The sequence below is a fragment of the Procambarus clarkii genome, chromosome 16, assembly GCF_040958095.1.
Source record: "Procambarus clarkii isolate CNS0578487 chromosome 16, FALCON_Pclarkii_2.0, whole genome shotgun sequence".
In the NCBI taxonomy this organism is placed as follows: domain Eukaryota; kingdom Metazoa; phylum Arthropoda; class Malacostraca; order Decapoda; family Cambaridae; genus Procambarus; species Procambarus clarkii.
Window position 1 is genome coordinate 12,814,784 of NC_091165.1, and position 16,361 is coordinate 12,831,144.

Here is a 16,361-nt window from a genome sequence, read left to right on the forward strand (position 1 = left end):
CTGTACTTGGTTATTTAAAGAACAATACTGTACTGATAATTTACATGATTTAATAATTATATCTTATATTGTAGAGGTAATAATAACAATTTAATTCAATGAGCAAGTGTGCTCACTAGTGCATGGTGCAAACCCAATTATGACAAGCTTCTCAGCCTTGGGAGAGAGGACTAGAGCTATTGGTGGGAAGATGGACCCATGTTATGGCACATCCTCCTTGAAGAAAGCATTAAGGGTTTGTTGGCAATCTACACTAATCTGCATTATGTTCAGTGAAGAGATCCATGCCATCAATAGTCTTAATGATGGCCTCTTAAAATTCTAGTAGTGATACAGTGTCATTTGTGATGTTTTCACTGTCTTCAGTAGCAACCATCTGCTCCAGTTCAACCAGGTCTTCACTGGGGCTTGTCAGGTGAGTCTGACGTAGCTGGAAAATGTCACTGTCAACTGCTGCCTCGTTCTCTTCAAATTTCTTACGTTGTGACATGCTTACAGTTATGTTTTAATCTACTGTTTAACTAGTTGGCTCCCACTTCCTCTTGATTCTAATTACAAAAAAATTGAAGAATATCCACCAATCCATAGCTGATTTTCTTTACCATCTGTCTCCATCTCCAGTTCCTTGAAGGTGGAAGGACTTACAATTTGAAACTGCATACCGATTCATTGGCTAAATCAGTAAAGTTATATTTTGTGGAAGGATGTAGACTTTCCAAATTCTTGGGGTAGCCAGGGGCATTTTTGAACATCAACAACATTCTTGGTTCTAGTTAAGTTACATCACAACTCTGGATCTCTGGACCAAAAACTGGAGATGAACCACTGCTGGAAGATACAGTACCTCTGATCAACTAAGCATTTTGGTCTAGCTTCCACTCGACTGCCAGGTGTCCCTTATAATTCTCTCTCGATGCGTGGGGTCATTGAGTGGCAGAAATACATAGACTTCAGCTTAAAATCTACCAAACATTGCTGCCTAGCAAGAGCATGAAACCATTTTTTTTTTTTTGGTTTGTTTTTATGTATCATTTCACAGGCTTCCCGATCCCTATCACATTGCAGAAAAATGAATGTATTTCTTTGCTCCTATTCTCATTTAGACATTTTGCCCCAAGGTTTAGTTTTAGCTCCTCTGTCTTCCTTTGAAAGCTCTCAAGCCTCTCTCTCCCATTGCTCACATCCAAACTGTTAAGTCTGTTTAAAGAGCTGGTAACTTTCCTCCAACAAATCTGCAAATGTCACCATCCTTTCCCAATAAATGAGTCCAAGTTGTTAATAACTGCTTGAACTACAAAAATAATGCCTTTAAAGTAAGCAACTTACCATGATTGCCATTGACAACCACTCATCACGAATAGCAAACCTTGGCAGAACTCCACATAACATGGGAACCCCCTACCTTTTCCTAATCATACGTACCTGCTAACTTGAGCCTACTTTTAAGTTCTTCATTTCGACCATTGCTAACATCATTTCCCAAACGAGAGACAGACTATAGCCTTGTTCCCGTTGCCTGTTAAAATGTTGTCTATCTTGTCCACTATGTCATCTATACCAGTTCCAGGAAAACACACCTTCATATTATGAGCATATTTTAACAAAAGACCCCCCTGTCTACGTACCTTACTTGAGAATTCCCAACAACAAAAGGTTTCCTCATCTTTCTTGTTAAGCTGTTTCATTACCCTACCTGCTAGGAGAATTCAAGAATAGAAAACCCTGCTCAATGCAATCCTGCTCTGACAGGAAAAAAAACTGCCTTTGTGGACAGGGAAGTTTGAAAAAAAGCATGAATACAAGCATTCATTAAGCATTCAAGAAAGAACAGTCCAAAGCACAAGAGACTAATGTTGCAGGATGATGCAACTCTCAGTTAATTGAGAGGTCCTTCATTGACCCTGAGACTACACTCAGGGAAGTCTGGGAAGAAGTTGAGTAGAAGTACTGGTTAACTTCGAGTAGAAGACCAGTACTTTCAGTTGATGATAAGTGGCAGCAGTATTGGAAAAGCGGGCACCCAGCAGGGTGTAGTAGCATTAGTGGCCAGTTGGGCAGCTAGCAGAGGGTTAGTTTAAGAAACAGCAGCAAAATACTTGGCAGTCTAATCAATTTCAATTATTTGTTGAAGGAAGTGTTTGGGTAAAGTGGAATGTACCTTTTGCTGGTATTTCAGGACTAGATTTAGAATTATCCAGGGTGCCCCTTCCTGTAGATGGTGTTGTGAGAATGGCCTGAAAAGACCTTGCAACATTAGAGCTGACATAAGTTCATGCTGTCCTAGGCTGGATTTAAGTTCTGATTGGAGGAGTAGTAGTTTGGTTAAAACAATGACCAAGTGGCCTTGGCTCGGAAAGAAGATTCAGCCTTTGTTGAAAACAGATCAATGGAGAAGAGCAACAGCCCACTGACACAAGACATAATGAGAACCAACAAACAAAATTTAAATCTCAATGCCCTCATAGGAGAAGCTGTAACCAGTAACAACAAACTAACGCCCTAATGAGGTGTTAGCAGCTAGAGGTGAACAAAAATCAAAGTCCACACAATAAGAAAGGGATTGTAAAGACCTGCAGATGAAGCCAACACTAAACCTAAACACTTGAGGAGAGATTCTCAGAGGAGGACATCAGGCGAAGGACTGAATAGTGTTAACATGGGAGCCAGCAGCTACTGGGGTGCTGTCACCTGGTGGTGGGGTCAGCTATAACTGGGTAGATCATTTGTAAAGTCATTTGCAGTTTCATTTGTCTTTTCTCTATGAACCTTGCACGTGCCTGTTTTGCTTTACTTACTTTCTGGATGTTTCCTTTGATGAGAGTGATTGTAAAGAATTCCCTACTCCCTGTGCCTCTGTGAGGGGGGGGGGGCCCAGGTTTTGACTAAGGTTTCCAGTATGCTATTAAGGACTCCCGGGGCTGATGTGACATTGCTATTTGTAGTTGGCTACAGGAAACCACCATCCAGCCCCCCTCCAGGAAAATCATCAGAAGGCAATACTTGGACAAAAGCAAAATATTCTAAAAATCTCAAGTTATATGCAGACAAAAAAAAGCTGCTGTGAAAACTATTATAATAGCTCCCTTCTTTCTAATTATTTGCTTGGACATAATACAGTAACTTGAGGCAGTGAGAATATGGAGGAAGCAAATGCCAGTATTTTATCCAAATAAAAAAAGTTGGGACAATCGGCTAAGAAAAAACATTGCTACATCACAGCAAATGAATACAGGGAAGCAAAATATTTGTCTTGACCAATATCAACCAACCAGTATCTCCACCCCAGGCAACAGCATGAACAAAATGCCTGGGTTGGCTACCCCCCTAACCTGTTCACACCTAAGAGTAAATATCTGTTTGCTGGATAAAGACGGGTTTGGGACAGGGTTGTTGATTTGTGGAGCAAATTACCGGGTAACATAATTGATGTGGGATTGATGAGGTGTATCAAGTGTAGATTAGACACATACTGTATATGAATGAATTTGGGTGAATATAAATAGGAACTGCCTTGTATGGGTTAACTGGTCTTTTGCAATTTTGTTTATTCTTATGTTCTTAAGGCAAGGGTGTGGTAGGCCTGTGGTAGAAAAAAGACTGACACACAGCACGACCTAGTGATAACAGAACGAAGCTGATGCATGCTGAACCAGAACAGAGAAGATATCTCTGTTCAATGAAAGATATCTTCGTTCTGTGAAGATACCTCTGTTTTGTGTATATCATGGTTCTGTGATACTCTATGCATAAATAACTTGTATACAACCCACAAAAGGCTTCCATATTGAGCATAAACTCATTGTACAATGGAATTTTTGTTTAAGGATAAGTACAGGTCAGTTATTCTGAGTTTCAGTCTCTGTTGCCCTAAACTGACTACAAGACACCATTAAGATTGTGATGAGGAACAATTCAAGAAATCCTGGTTTAATATTGGTGCAATCTAGGGTAGCAAGTTGGTGGGCCAACTGGCTGAACTAAATACTCTTGCTTGTCTCTCCATAGCACCAGTATGACTCAACAGGGACATTTTGAAAATATTCCTGTTGCACCAGTGCAGGTTCTTGAGATATCCTGACTGCATAATCCAGTCCAAAGGAATGACAACAGAGCTTAACTGAAGAGTAACCAAGATGAAAAGTTCACCAAATATTAGGAACGGCTTTAAGGGGTGGTCACGTACCGAATATTCTCTATACATTTCAGACGATACCTTCAGAAGTTAAAATGAATTGAAGTAGTACTTGAAACATCTGTCAAAAGAATTCTACATGCTAGTTCAGCTATTTGTCCAAGTGAAGTAGCAGTCACTTGCTTACATCCAGATATGAGAATATATAAAATGATGACTGCTTTCAGCATGAACATTACCAGTAAAAACAGGAGGAAAGAAACATTAGATGGAAAAAATGCATAACAGTAATTGGGGACATAGGAGGAAAGAATGAAAAAAATATTTATAAAAAGGAAAATAAGAAAATTGAGAAAAAGGAGCAGCCCATCATATGGCACTAAACTATGAGTGTAGTCAGAGCCAAGAGCAATCACAGGAGGAAGAGGCACCCACTGTTATTCCCCGCCACAGTAGTGCTGTTATATGGCTGACCAAAACTAACCATGCTACAACCTGCACTTGTACCCTATCATAATCAAATTTACAGTACTGAAGTAATACAAACACTACTTGAATGAAAATGAGACAGTAAAGTATTGCAAAGACCTGGATGTTTTGTCTTCCAGAGTCATATAAATAGCAGCATCAAAATGAATTAAGCAAAACAAGGAAATGCACAAATTATGACAACAACACTATTCAACAGCTTGTGTACATTATTTTAGTCATACACAATCAGGATTCAAGAGTTAAAAATGCATTTTGTTTATAATTGTATGTTGTAATAATTAGTACAAAGGTTATATTTGCACTATGCAATAATAAAGAAAAACAGAATATTATACTGTACTTTAGTTTGAATTTATATATAAAGTGCAAAAGTCAATAGGCTATTCTATAATGACATAAAAAGATACAAATTTGTGATTATTAATATGCATGCCTTGCTATATTGTTTACTAACATGCTGATGAAGTGATAACAGTCCATGAGCCATTGCATGCAATTATATCAAGATACACAGTTTGACTATTAATTAGTACAATACACTAACAATATACTGTCTTATACTATACTATACTTATCCAAACTATATGAGAAGGACATCTAGCCAGATAAGCCAGATGTTCAGATAAACAGAATTATTACATGGGAAATAAAAAAATAATAATCTATAATAATAATAAAACCAAACATAAATAATTCAAAATTTTTTGTACCACAACCACCATAATTCTTATTTCCACACAAATGACAAATCAAAAATATAATTTAAAAGAGAAACTTTAGCTTACATTGTTGTTTGTCTTCTTGTGTGATACTGTACATCTTGAAATGTATAGTTCTTGAAAATTTATGTAACCTAATCTCTGGTTATCGGAATTTGGCAAAATCTGGCAGACATAATCCGGACCTAATATTGGCCAGATAACCCAAATATTCGGTTCAACGGACTTTGGATAACCGAGCCCATTCACTACATTGACAATTTGGCTGGCAATTTACTTCAGTTCTTATGGGTGTGTGGAACAAATAATTGCTTAGGCCTCAGGGAAGGTAAGTACAGTACTATAAATATATAGTACTGTACAATGGATTGCCCAGCATTTTCCTATTTGTGAATGCAAGGCATTGAGTTTTAGTATGTATCACAAATACAAATATGTAAAAATGTGCATAATTCATGAGTATACTCTTTCTGGGGAAGTACTAACGTTCACTTAATTATGAACAGAGTAGGGGAATAAAAACATTGAGTGGATATACTGCTTCAGGCGGACTAATTAACTTTATACAATATACATATTAATATAATGACTAATAAAAAATTACTATTGTTCTCGCATAGATTTTTTATGAATTATAAGTAGTGTTTATGAATGAACTGGGACCAATGATTAACATAAGATGTGTCAACAATCAATTGAAACAATTTTACTGATGTAAAACCAGAAACTTCAAACAAGGAGCTTACTGTAAACAGTAAATTAAGGAATCTCACCTTTGGCTGAGAATAATCCTGGTAAAGTTCTGCCTCTTCTTTTTCTCTGGTTTTTGGGCTTACATCACCATTCATAATAGTGCCACTATCTACTGTGTATCCATCCTCCTCTCGTGGTCGTGTTCCATAATTACGTGGCTGGGCTATGAAAGAGTAGCTGGATTCAACTCCGGTGGGGGCATCTCGTAGGACAGAAGGCACAAACTGACATGCCACTTCTGTTGTAGTAATTTCCTCATCATGTCCATCATCGCTTACTGATGCCAAGTCACCATTCACTTGACCATCGCCAAACTTCTACAAGAAAATTATTGACTCATAATACTGACCTTTGAGTTATGAGTAATTAATATCTTATCTATTTGCACTAAATCAGACATTTTTGTAAAAATTTAAGACATTGTCAGTATGGAAATGGATCTATTTACCTAAATGATCAAATCAACATATCAGTATTTTAAAAATCAGAATTAATATAATTGCATAAATAATAGGCTTAATATTGTAACCAGAAAAGCAGAAGGAATTACAATTTCATTAGAAAAAGCATTGAATAATAAAATTAATATGCATAGAAACTGATCTGTTCAAAACTACTAGTTCTCTTGTATCTGCAAGATAAATATCTGCTAATACTCCATATTGTAAGAGATTAGCATGATTATTAGTGACTGATGGAGATAATTACACTAAACCAGTTGTTCCAAACTTTTCTTGGGTGTGGGTCCACTATGAAAGTTTTTCAAAACTCTTAACTAACCTCCCTATTTTGCTATGCTGTAACCATGTTTATGTCATTATGCTTAGTAAGAAAATTGTCTATTAAATTGTATTAACCTAGTACTAAAATAAGAAAATGGTCATGTACCTTCCTGAGCTACCCACCCTGGAAGCTTTCATACCTGAGGTACCACACCAGGTTCTAATGACTCAAGAGCACCTACCAGACTAGGGACAGGATCTTGCCCTCTCAATAGAAGCAAAGGGGAGCCTGGGGATTTCCTGATGACCATAGTACAGAAGAAAAAACCCACCAGAAAGGAAGAGCACTCCACGGTAAGCAACTGCATGGAGAACAGCTGCAACCCCTCACCCAAGGGTCGAGGCCCAAGCCAACCAACCCAGTCAACCTGGTGTTAGAACTTCTGGCATCATCCACTCTGCAGGGCCCGAATTTTCAGTGTGTTGGTTATTTGGACTTTCTCCTGAGTAGGGCCTGCCCTGCAAACACACAATGTAATGGTCCCTCTTGTTATTTTTGTTACAACTTGGTAAAAAGTTGTTGCATCTTGTCATAAAGTTTTTATGACATGTTACAAACTTGTTACCAGTTGTTACATATTGCTACAACTTGTTAAAGGTGTTACAACCTGTTTGAATGTTGTAGCAACATCATAGTTTTGTCTTGTGTTTGGCGGGTGCATGCTTGTGTCTGTTCCTTTACTTACTTCATGTGCATGTATTGTCTCTTCTTGTCCCCGAGTGTTTATTCAGTTCAGCTGCACGCAAGTAATTTTCTTTCCTGAAAGGTTTCAAGAGATTGCCGTTTGAAGTCTCCTGGTCTTGAGGGGTCTCACACCAGGCACTGTATGAGCCTAGCTCCTCTGCAGAGCCTGATGGTTGGGCTTTAATACTGCTACGAGCTAAGACGGCTGCCTTTTGCCCAGCCTGGTCCTTGTTTTCTCATTGGGGTGCAGAGATGGTGTGATGACCAGCTTTTGTGGTAACATATGCCTTCCCTTTCCATGTTCCATATGTTGCTGTGCATTTTGTTCAATGCTTCCCTGCACCTTTTTGCCAACTGACATGCTGGTTGGTGCCAGTAGTCCCCTGCAACAGGTCTCATTCTTGGGAATGAATATAACTTCCTTCTATGAACCTAGTCATGGTGTGCAGTGTTCCTTATGGTGCTCATTACTGATGGTCTTTCTGTGTCTCCATGACTCCACATGTTGTGTCCACGAGTGTTTTTACCCCATGTGTGTTGTGTGTTCGATACTGCCCCCTCTTCTTAAGGCAGCAGATGATCTACAGGATCAGGTCCTGATCCTGATTGTATCAATACAACACAGTATATTGCATTGTTGTCAATACAGTATAGTTGCTTCTTTTATAGTGGTTTTTTGCTGCTGTACTGTAGTGATTAGAGATCCACCGGTTCTCACGGTAGTGATGGTTTGAAAGCGTCTGGGTGTGTAGCTCAGGAAGCGCTAGTGGGACTCACCAGAGAGAAGAGTTTCATTACATTCACCACTGGAATATTCTACCTAAGCTATGATGAACCTCCACATCCCACCAAGAAAGTTTGCTATTATCACTGGTTGGAAATTATTGTAACCCAATGCAAAGAGCATAGGATAATAGATGTGTTGCATAGGAAATAATAGCATTTCCTATGCAACAAGAGGATAGGAAATAATAGCATTTTATTTTTGTAACAAAAAGCTGTCATACACAACAATATGGAACTCATGAGGTAACGAGTTTAGGAAAGGGCTGCATGGGACAACAGTAGTTTGTTAGGTGAGCGAGAGGGTTGGGATGGATGAATGTGGGAGAACTGTAGAGGAAGGATGGATGAATATAAATATGGGAAGGGCTGAATAGGAGAGGCTGGCTGAGTAAAAGAAGAAGAATGTATTACATGGCTGGATAGATGGGAGACTTGTGGGATGGGGCTGGGACAAGACAAAAGGGCATAGAAGAGGGCTAGGTTGAGTAACAATTTTGAAGGAGAGCAATATAAAGATATTAGGAAATGTGAAACTTTAGAGCCAGAATAAGAGTTAAATGATAAGAGAGAAAGCACAAACTTTGAACAGAAATGGGAGAACAGTAAACAAGATATAAGAACTGGGATGAGACAATTATATACTATACCTTATACTCCACAGGGCTAAGATCTTTGAACCAGTGGAAGGCATTGTGAGTGATAAACACCAGACATGTTATAATAAGTAAGACAATGCTGTATATAGTGATATCCTTTTTCAATCCTTGTCGCACAACAGAGAAGAACAGGAGGCTTAGCTGCAGGCAAACAATGGACACTATCACAAAATTGATGGCCGATGTGTGGATGTTTCGGCTAATTCTTGATGGACCATATGCAAAGTAGATATTATACTTGTCCACCAGATGTTTGAAGATCATATATAATGTACCTGTGAAAAAATCATTATTACTTCCCATGCAAATAGAATTTTAATTAAAAAAAACAGATTCACACTTTAAAGAAAAATGTCTATTACAGATACTACAGAAACAAATGTTATACTTAGACTATAAACATATTTCATAGTTTTTCTTAATATCCCCACGTAGTTTTAGCTGTCCAATGAGTTTCTTAATTCATATGTATCACAAATTACACTCTTCAACCAATCATAGCCAAAACTATCAACTCTTTTAACATCAGCACTTAAATACTGTTTAGAAATGTATATTTGAAAACTTTTTCATTATTGTCTCTATCAACTCTTTTCAATTACATCTATCAAATATAGAAGTTCAACTAAATAGTTTCTTTCATAAACATATAAGCCTGAGGTTGTATATACACATACACAAATACCTGATGCCTGAGGTTGTGAGGAGACAGTGATAGGGCACCATGGTTCTGTATGTGACAGGGAACCACAGTACATGACAGCGAACCACAGTACGTGATGAGGAACCACAGTACGTGATGAGGAACCACAGTACGTGACAGGGAACCACAGTACGTGACAGGAAACCACAGTACGTGACAGGAAACCACAGTACATGACAGGGAACCACAGTACATGATGGGGAACCACAGTACATGATGGGGAACCACAGTACATAACAGGGAACCACAGTACATGATGGGGAACCACAGTACATAACAGGGAACCACAGTACATAACAGGGAACCACAGTACATAACAGGGAACCACAGTACATGACAGGGGACCACAGTATGTGACGGAACCACAGTATGTCACAGGAACCTTTGGCCAGTTATACCCCGTATGTGTAGGGAAATAGTGTTGAAAAGTCCTGGACCTTTGAGGCCGATTGAATTTTTGCTCAGCATGCCTATTGCACCTCTGTTCTTCAGTGGGACTATAGCACACTAACACAGCAAAATGCTTTCAGCACTGCTATTATTATTAGATTCTTGTCACTAACTTATAAATATGAATAATTTTCCACACACTTATTTTCTAATGGAACATTATACATTATGTCATTTTGCATGATGCATAGATTCACAAACCTTGGCTGTGTGCTGTGAATGTCTGCCTCCTGCAGTGAACATTTTATCTATCATTGTGCTCAATGACATCTAAACTTTTTCCATAGTTTATATTACTGTTATGATCATCTGTGATACAGTATTATCATTTCAAAATAATTGCAGTTATTTATTTTATTCATCATTGTTATCTCATGCTGAGGCTTCAACTTCCACAACTGTGCCATGAGTCCCCGCTGTATGTGCCAGCCTTGGTAGCTCCGACAGCACTGAGACTATATCACAGCCAGGAGGGATGCAGACAATTTTTTCAAGATGGCATCTGTTGACTGGAGTTCTGAAGAACAGGATGTGAACCCTGTGTACTCTCGGGAGGTTTGAGTCATTCACTATACAGTACAGTACTGTACTTACAAACGAGTTTTCTTAGTGAGCAAAACACCCATCGACCAAGACATCTTGGTATGTGCAGTGCAGGGGTTAAATAAGAACAAGAATGGCGTAGATTTTGTATATTATTTACACGTGCCACATTCCTGCAAATGTAACCTCACATGTTATTCCATTGGTTTTTATAGACTTCAGTGTAAATTCAATAATTATTGGCAAGTAACACTTAAGCCATTCCTGACCACCAACTGCAGTACCATTTCTCTGATAATATATAATCATTACCCTATGGCTTTACATTAATATAAGTCAACTTTGCCAAGACCCAGCACTGTAGCTGTACACCTTCTGATTGATCAGTAGCTATGATACACCCATCAGATTGATGTTCTGATACCAGGTTCCACACCCTACTCTTCCTGAGGCCCAACTCTGGAAAAATTCTGCAACAGCTTTATGAAGGTGTTATTGCAAGACACCTGGGCATCTTAACTTGCTCCCCTCCCTCGCATACTGCACTCACATGCTTGCACACACACACACACACACACACATTGTTTTAGAAAATAACAAGCCTAAGGAACAAATAATTACGTACCAAATGGAGTTATGAGTGGACAAGATATGGAGTAGATGATAGTCATTGCGAAAATTAGTAACATCCAGGCATACTGAACGCCAAATGGAAACTCATAGAGGATAGCACGTCTCACACTGGCAGTCTCGGCTTCAGATCTGCAGGTTATAAAAAGTTTTATGAAACCATTATTAATCAAAAAAATAATTTTGTATTTAACAATTCTGTAATGGTTAAAATGGTGCATTGAATTCTGTTGAATTATTAAACCATGTGCATAGTTTGTTAGATTCAACAAAGTTTTAATTGATAATTAAAAGAGGTTTTATGTTAATATTCTTTTATGACATTATAGTTAAGTCTTACCTTGACAGAGCAAGCCGCACTATGTACATGAACAGCTCTGGGAATCGAATTAGCTCTAGTGATGTTCCAATGAACGCAGAAGTGATGACATAGTTGACAAAGAACGCACCATTATCAGGAAGAAAGATGCATTCCCAACGGAAAGTCTCATTTTGTGAATTTTGCTTTACTAGCCACTCCATGAAACCTTTCGCACTGTAAGATACATTAAGAATCAAAATTGTGGTTTAACATCTGGTGACATGCTTTACTACAGTAACAGAGTAATTATTTACATTAACTCCTTCACTACCCTATTCTACCTGTGTGAGTAAAGAGCCATGGGCCTCTGATATTCATAGTGTGGTTTACAATTCTGCATATGGCACTCCTACTCATCATTGGGTTTATTATGAATTTCCTCCCATATCCTTTGCTGACACCAAGTCTGAGAAGCCTGAATCTTTGTCGTCTGGAAATTGAGGCCAGGGGTGGAAACTCCAGCAAAACATCTGCCTAACAAAACTAAGAAATTGCACCTGATACCACCAACACCCATGTAATCTCCCCAAATAGTGCAACAAAGAACCATTCAATATAAAGTGCTACAAAGAACCATCCTCTGAACAGCCCTGACAGCAAGAGTTTCCCCCCCCCCCCTGTATAGGGAAAATGCCCTGGAATGGAATCAACATCTCCTCCAGATACTTGAGAATCTGTAGGAAGAGAGCAAGCATCATCTGAATAAGTCCCAGACTCCTGGTTTCCAAAATACAAAGTAGACAATTTTTAGTGAGAGGCAACCCACAAGCTCCTGGGAATGCCAGGCCCTACTCAAGTCACTTCAGAGCCCAAACCAACGGTGGAGGTTGAGAAGCCAGGTGAGGTGGTTCAGCTAAAACAGAAGTCCAACTGCGACAAACATCGGATATCTGAGGGTGTAAGAACTCTCAATCCCAACAGGCAGAGTAACAAATTTCAATAGTGACTGTTGGGTTCTGAGTTAGGAACCAGTAGTCTAACTGTCAATGGAAAGCGGGTAGGCTAGGCACATGGAGCATCTCGGTAATACAGACATCAACCCAAGACTTGATAGCCTCTCAGTGAAAGAAGGTGCAAGTTGCCCAGGCAAAGCCAGTTACTCATACTACCCAAATGCACCCTCTGCCACAGCATTAGTAATGATAGCTCTAACAGCAATTCAGATGCAAAACACACTAGCAAACTGCTAGCAACTAGCATTCTTCATCCACAGGTCTCACAGAGGGGCAAAATCCCATGCACTGCCCAGAAGTGAGATACATCAAAAGGAGGCAACCAGAACCATTAAAGGAAAACAACCCTGAAGTGGTCAGGACAATGCAGGCTGGCCACCAGGAAAGATAAGCTTAGTCACAATAGCTGAAATAAATTGCCAATGCAGGCTACATGTAAAGTGGGTGGCACAAAACACACAAAGTAAAATGTGGAACAAAACCCTGCAAGCAATGGCCAAAATTGGACCTATTATTCCATGGATAACCAACAAAGGTAACAGAAGGCCCAGTAGAGCCCAGTCTCTCTAGTCACATACCAGGCTTGTGAATGAGCGTACCGACTAATTGGGGCTCTAAGACACCTGGGATGCCAACTAGTGATGGGCATGTATCTAGGTGGTGATTTCACCACAATGAAGACAATTTGCATTTTTCATCAGGGTTACTAATTTTTCAAAATGGTAGCTTGTTTTGGATATTTTGGCTTTCTGATGGGTCTTTTGCTGGTCCTGTGATCACCTATCTTCAGGCTTTCCCTACAACTCTTAAAGCAGACCAGATTCCAGTCTTGGCTTTTTGTAGCCTTTTGGAATCTTTCCCAAGGACTGATTCCTGCCATGCTGTAGTATTGAGCAGGAGCTGAGGGGACCCTCCCAGAAAAAGAGATGAGGCCGAGAAACAGGAGATCAACCCCAGCCATGAAGCAAGGTACAGTAGAATGAATTAATGCCAGAGAAAATCAATGAGAAACCATATAAACTCAATATCCCTTCCTTGTGAAAACCAAGGTAAATCAGGTCAGGAGCAAAATGCCAAGTTTCGATTTGATAAAAGAAAGCCAACTCAAAGGCCTTCCTATATTCAAAAACTGAACGATCACCATCTCCAAGCAAAAGCAAAAATAAGAAAGAAGCTAGTTATGGATTTCCACAAGGCAGAACACTTCAAGGCCTTGTGGCCATAAGAGTCCAAGGCCATTGGCCAACAAGGAATGTGAAACTGTCTGGGTTTAAAACACAGCAGTTCAGAAACATACACGAACTTAACTGGAAACAAATATGATCCCCGAAGGAATGATAGAAACTTACAGAAACCTAGAGAATAGGGGTGAACATGAAGCAACACACAGCACCTGGAAAATACTTGAGGGTCTCAGATAAGAAAAAAGTGAGAATTTAACAACACATTTCCAATCAAGTCACCAAGTCCCATAACTTCCTAATCAAGAACAGCTGACAACTGCAACCAATGCTAAAGCTCAGAAAGGAGCTGCCACCTGATTGGCGCAAGTTCCCCGCTACATACCCTGAAAGGCATATACCGGGGAAAAAAATGGAGGTCAAGTGACACCACATGCATAATTTTAATACCATGAATCCTGCATTATTTTGGTCACTTTTCTAGCAATGGAAATTCCTTTTATAGATGTGGTTTCCACTCTTGAACACAATAGTTTCAACTTGCCCATTGTTACACATTGTTGCCCATTGTATCTGAGAGAAGGGGAGAAAGGAAAGGGGGGGGGGGAGGGTGATCAGATACTGGTGGTGTGAGGAGATATTTTATTGTGTCAAAGGTGCACTCTGGTGTTGGGTTACTAGTGTCAAAAGTGTATTGTTGTCAGCGGTATAAGACTGCTGGTGTCCAAAGTGTGTTTTCAGTACTGTTGTAGTGTAGGGTTGCAGCAATACTCATGGTGTTGGTATAGTGGTGACCTGGGGTGTCATGAGAGTTGATCAAGCCAATGACCGCAACATTAGGTAGCCTCTAGGCTACCCGATTAATACAATAGCATTTTATATAACTCGTTAATACACACTGTATACCATATTCTTTCTTATTATAAATAAAATTAATGTAGCCTGCATGGATTTGTGTAGGAAAAATGGATGTCCGTATTGTAATTGTTAATACAGTACAGTAATTTTCCACTGATTATTAAAATTCCCCTGGGTTAGAGGCTAGCGAGTGAACTGTGTGTATGCATGCACGTGCACATATAGTTCACGTGCTAGCATCATATGACAGAGTACTGGGAAGACAGGATACCACAAATGTAACTCTCATCCTGTAACTACATCTAAGTAATCACATGTTATTTCATATACTATAATGCATATGTCAAACATATTAGAAGTTTTCACAGACATTATTATACTTTATGATGCACATTAAGATACCCTTGCACAGTCTAGGTTGGAGTGAAATTTTAAAATAAAAGTGCAATCCTTAATCCCTGACAAGTAAGAAAAAACCAGCGTTGAATGTAATGAAACAACATTTTCTGGGTGAATCCCAGAGGCCCCCAGAGCTATCCAGGCTGATATGCTAATGTCAGACTTTGGCATCAGTCATGTGTATGGAGTTCTGTGGGCCTACCGGGGACCATGAGCCAGAACCTGGCCCCCCTCAGAGAGGCATGGGGAGCAATGGCCTATAGAAACCCCCGTGTGGTTGGAAGCATTCTATGTCTGCCATCGACCGGATTAGGCACCCAGAAAGGTAAGCATCCCAAAACAAACCCAATTCTGGTGAAAATTGCTACAAAAGGCCGAACAAGTGGATAGAACTCCCCAAACAGAAACGAGAAAACGAGTGTGACGTCACACGTCGCTGCACCATCTACGCAGCTCCCCCCTTCCCAGGAGGAAAAAGGGGGAGCCCCAGACCCCCACGCCGGCCATCCACCTCTCAGTTGGACATAAAAAAAAAAAAAAGCCGACCGGGGGGAGGGAGGGTTGCCAGGGAGCCTCAGGAACTCACCCAGAAAATGGTGTTTTATTACATTCAATATATTTTATTACATTCATTGGCCTTGGCCAGAGGCCAATGCCAGCAAGAAAAGAGCCTCAGAGAAACAGTCCTGAACCGAAGGGGCCACAACAAACAGGAGAAGAAAGATAAGAGAGCACCCTGTCAAGCGACCAGGACGGATCAAGCAGCACATGAGCAGGCTGGAGGTGAAACAACACATGAGACAGCTTGCAAAATGGAGCAGAAGTGACATCAATACCGAAAGCAAGCTGCAGCTGAGCAAACATACACTCGTTGAGGTGCTCAAATTCGCCCTCCCCCCCCCAGGAAAACGTGGACCACCGTCAAATCCTCACGCCACTCAAGCATGCGGGAATAAAAGAAGGAATACCACCCCTCCAAACCAAAAACAGGACAGTCCGCCAGCCAGGACGACTCCAGAACCTCATACCAGATCCAGTAGGTAAATGAAGACCCAAAACTAAACGAAGACGGATCTATGATCGAGGCGTAATCCGGGTCATGCAGGAGGTAAGCCGCAAAAGCTGCACGCACCACACCATGTTCTTTGCGGGAAGCCGGAAACCTTCGAAAAGAAGGGACCGAAGCATCCGAAGGGACACGGAAGCGAACCCAGGAAGGGGCAGACACCAAATCCAACTCGTACGGAAAAGGGGGGAAAGGAAAAACCCCTCTCCTTA

At 40.1% G+C, this 16,361-nt stretch overlaps 1 protein-coding gene across 11 annotated transcripts in view; it reads right to left on the reverse strand.

Annotated features, from left to right (window-relative positions):
* Positions 1 to 16,361, reverse strand: part of Tmem63 (transmembrane protein 63) — an 84,601-nt gene that overhangs the window by 18,700 nt on the left and 49,540 nt on the right. For 9 of the 11 annotated variants that reach the window (XR_006773107.2, XM_045745521.2, XM_045745520.2 and 6 more), the window contains 4 exons: positions 11,672 to 11,866; positions 11,327 to 11,463; positions 8,997 to 9,280; positions 6,117 to 6,413 (listed from right to left, as the gene is read on the reverse strand). Coding sequence is in view for 10 of the 11 variants with exons in the window: in XM_045745521.2 (XP_045601477.1) it covers positions 6,117 to 6,413; positions 8,997 to 9,280; positions 11,327 to 11,463; positions 11,672 to 11,866 (913 nt within the window). In the remaining variant the exon portion in view is untranslated. Of the gene's footprint in view, positions 1 to 2,158; positions 2,235 to 6,116; positions 6,414 to 8,996; positions 9,281 to 11,326; positions 11,464 to 11,671; positions 11,867 to 16,361 lie in introns of all 11 variants that reach the window. The other 2 variants (XM_069325278.1, XM_045745524.2) reach the window with 1 other exon arrangement.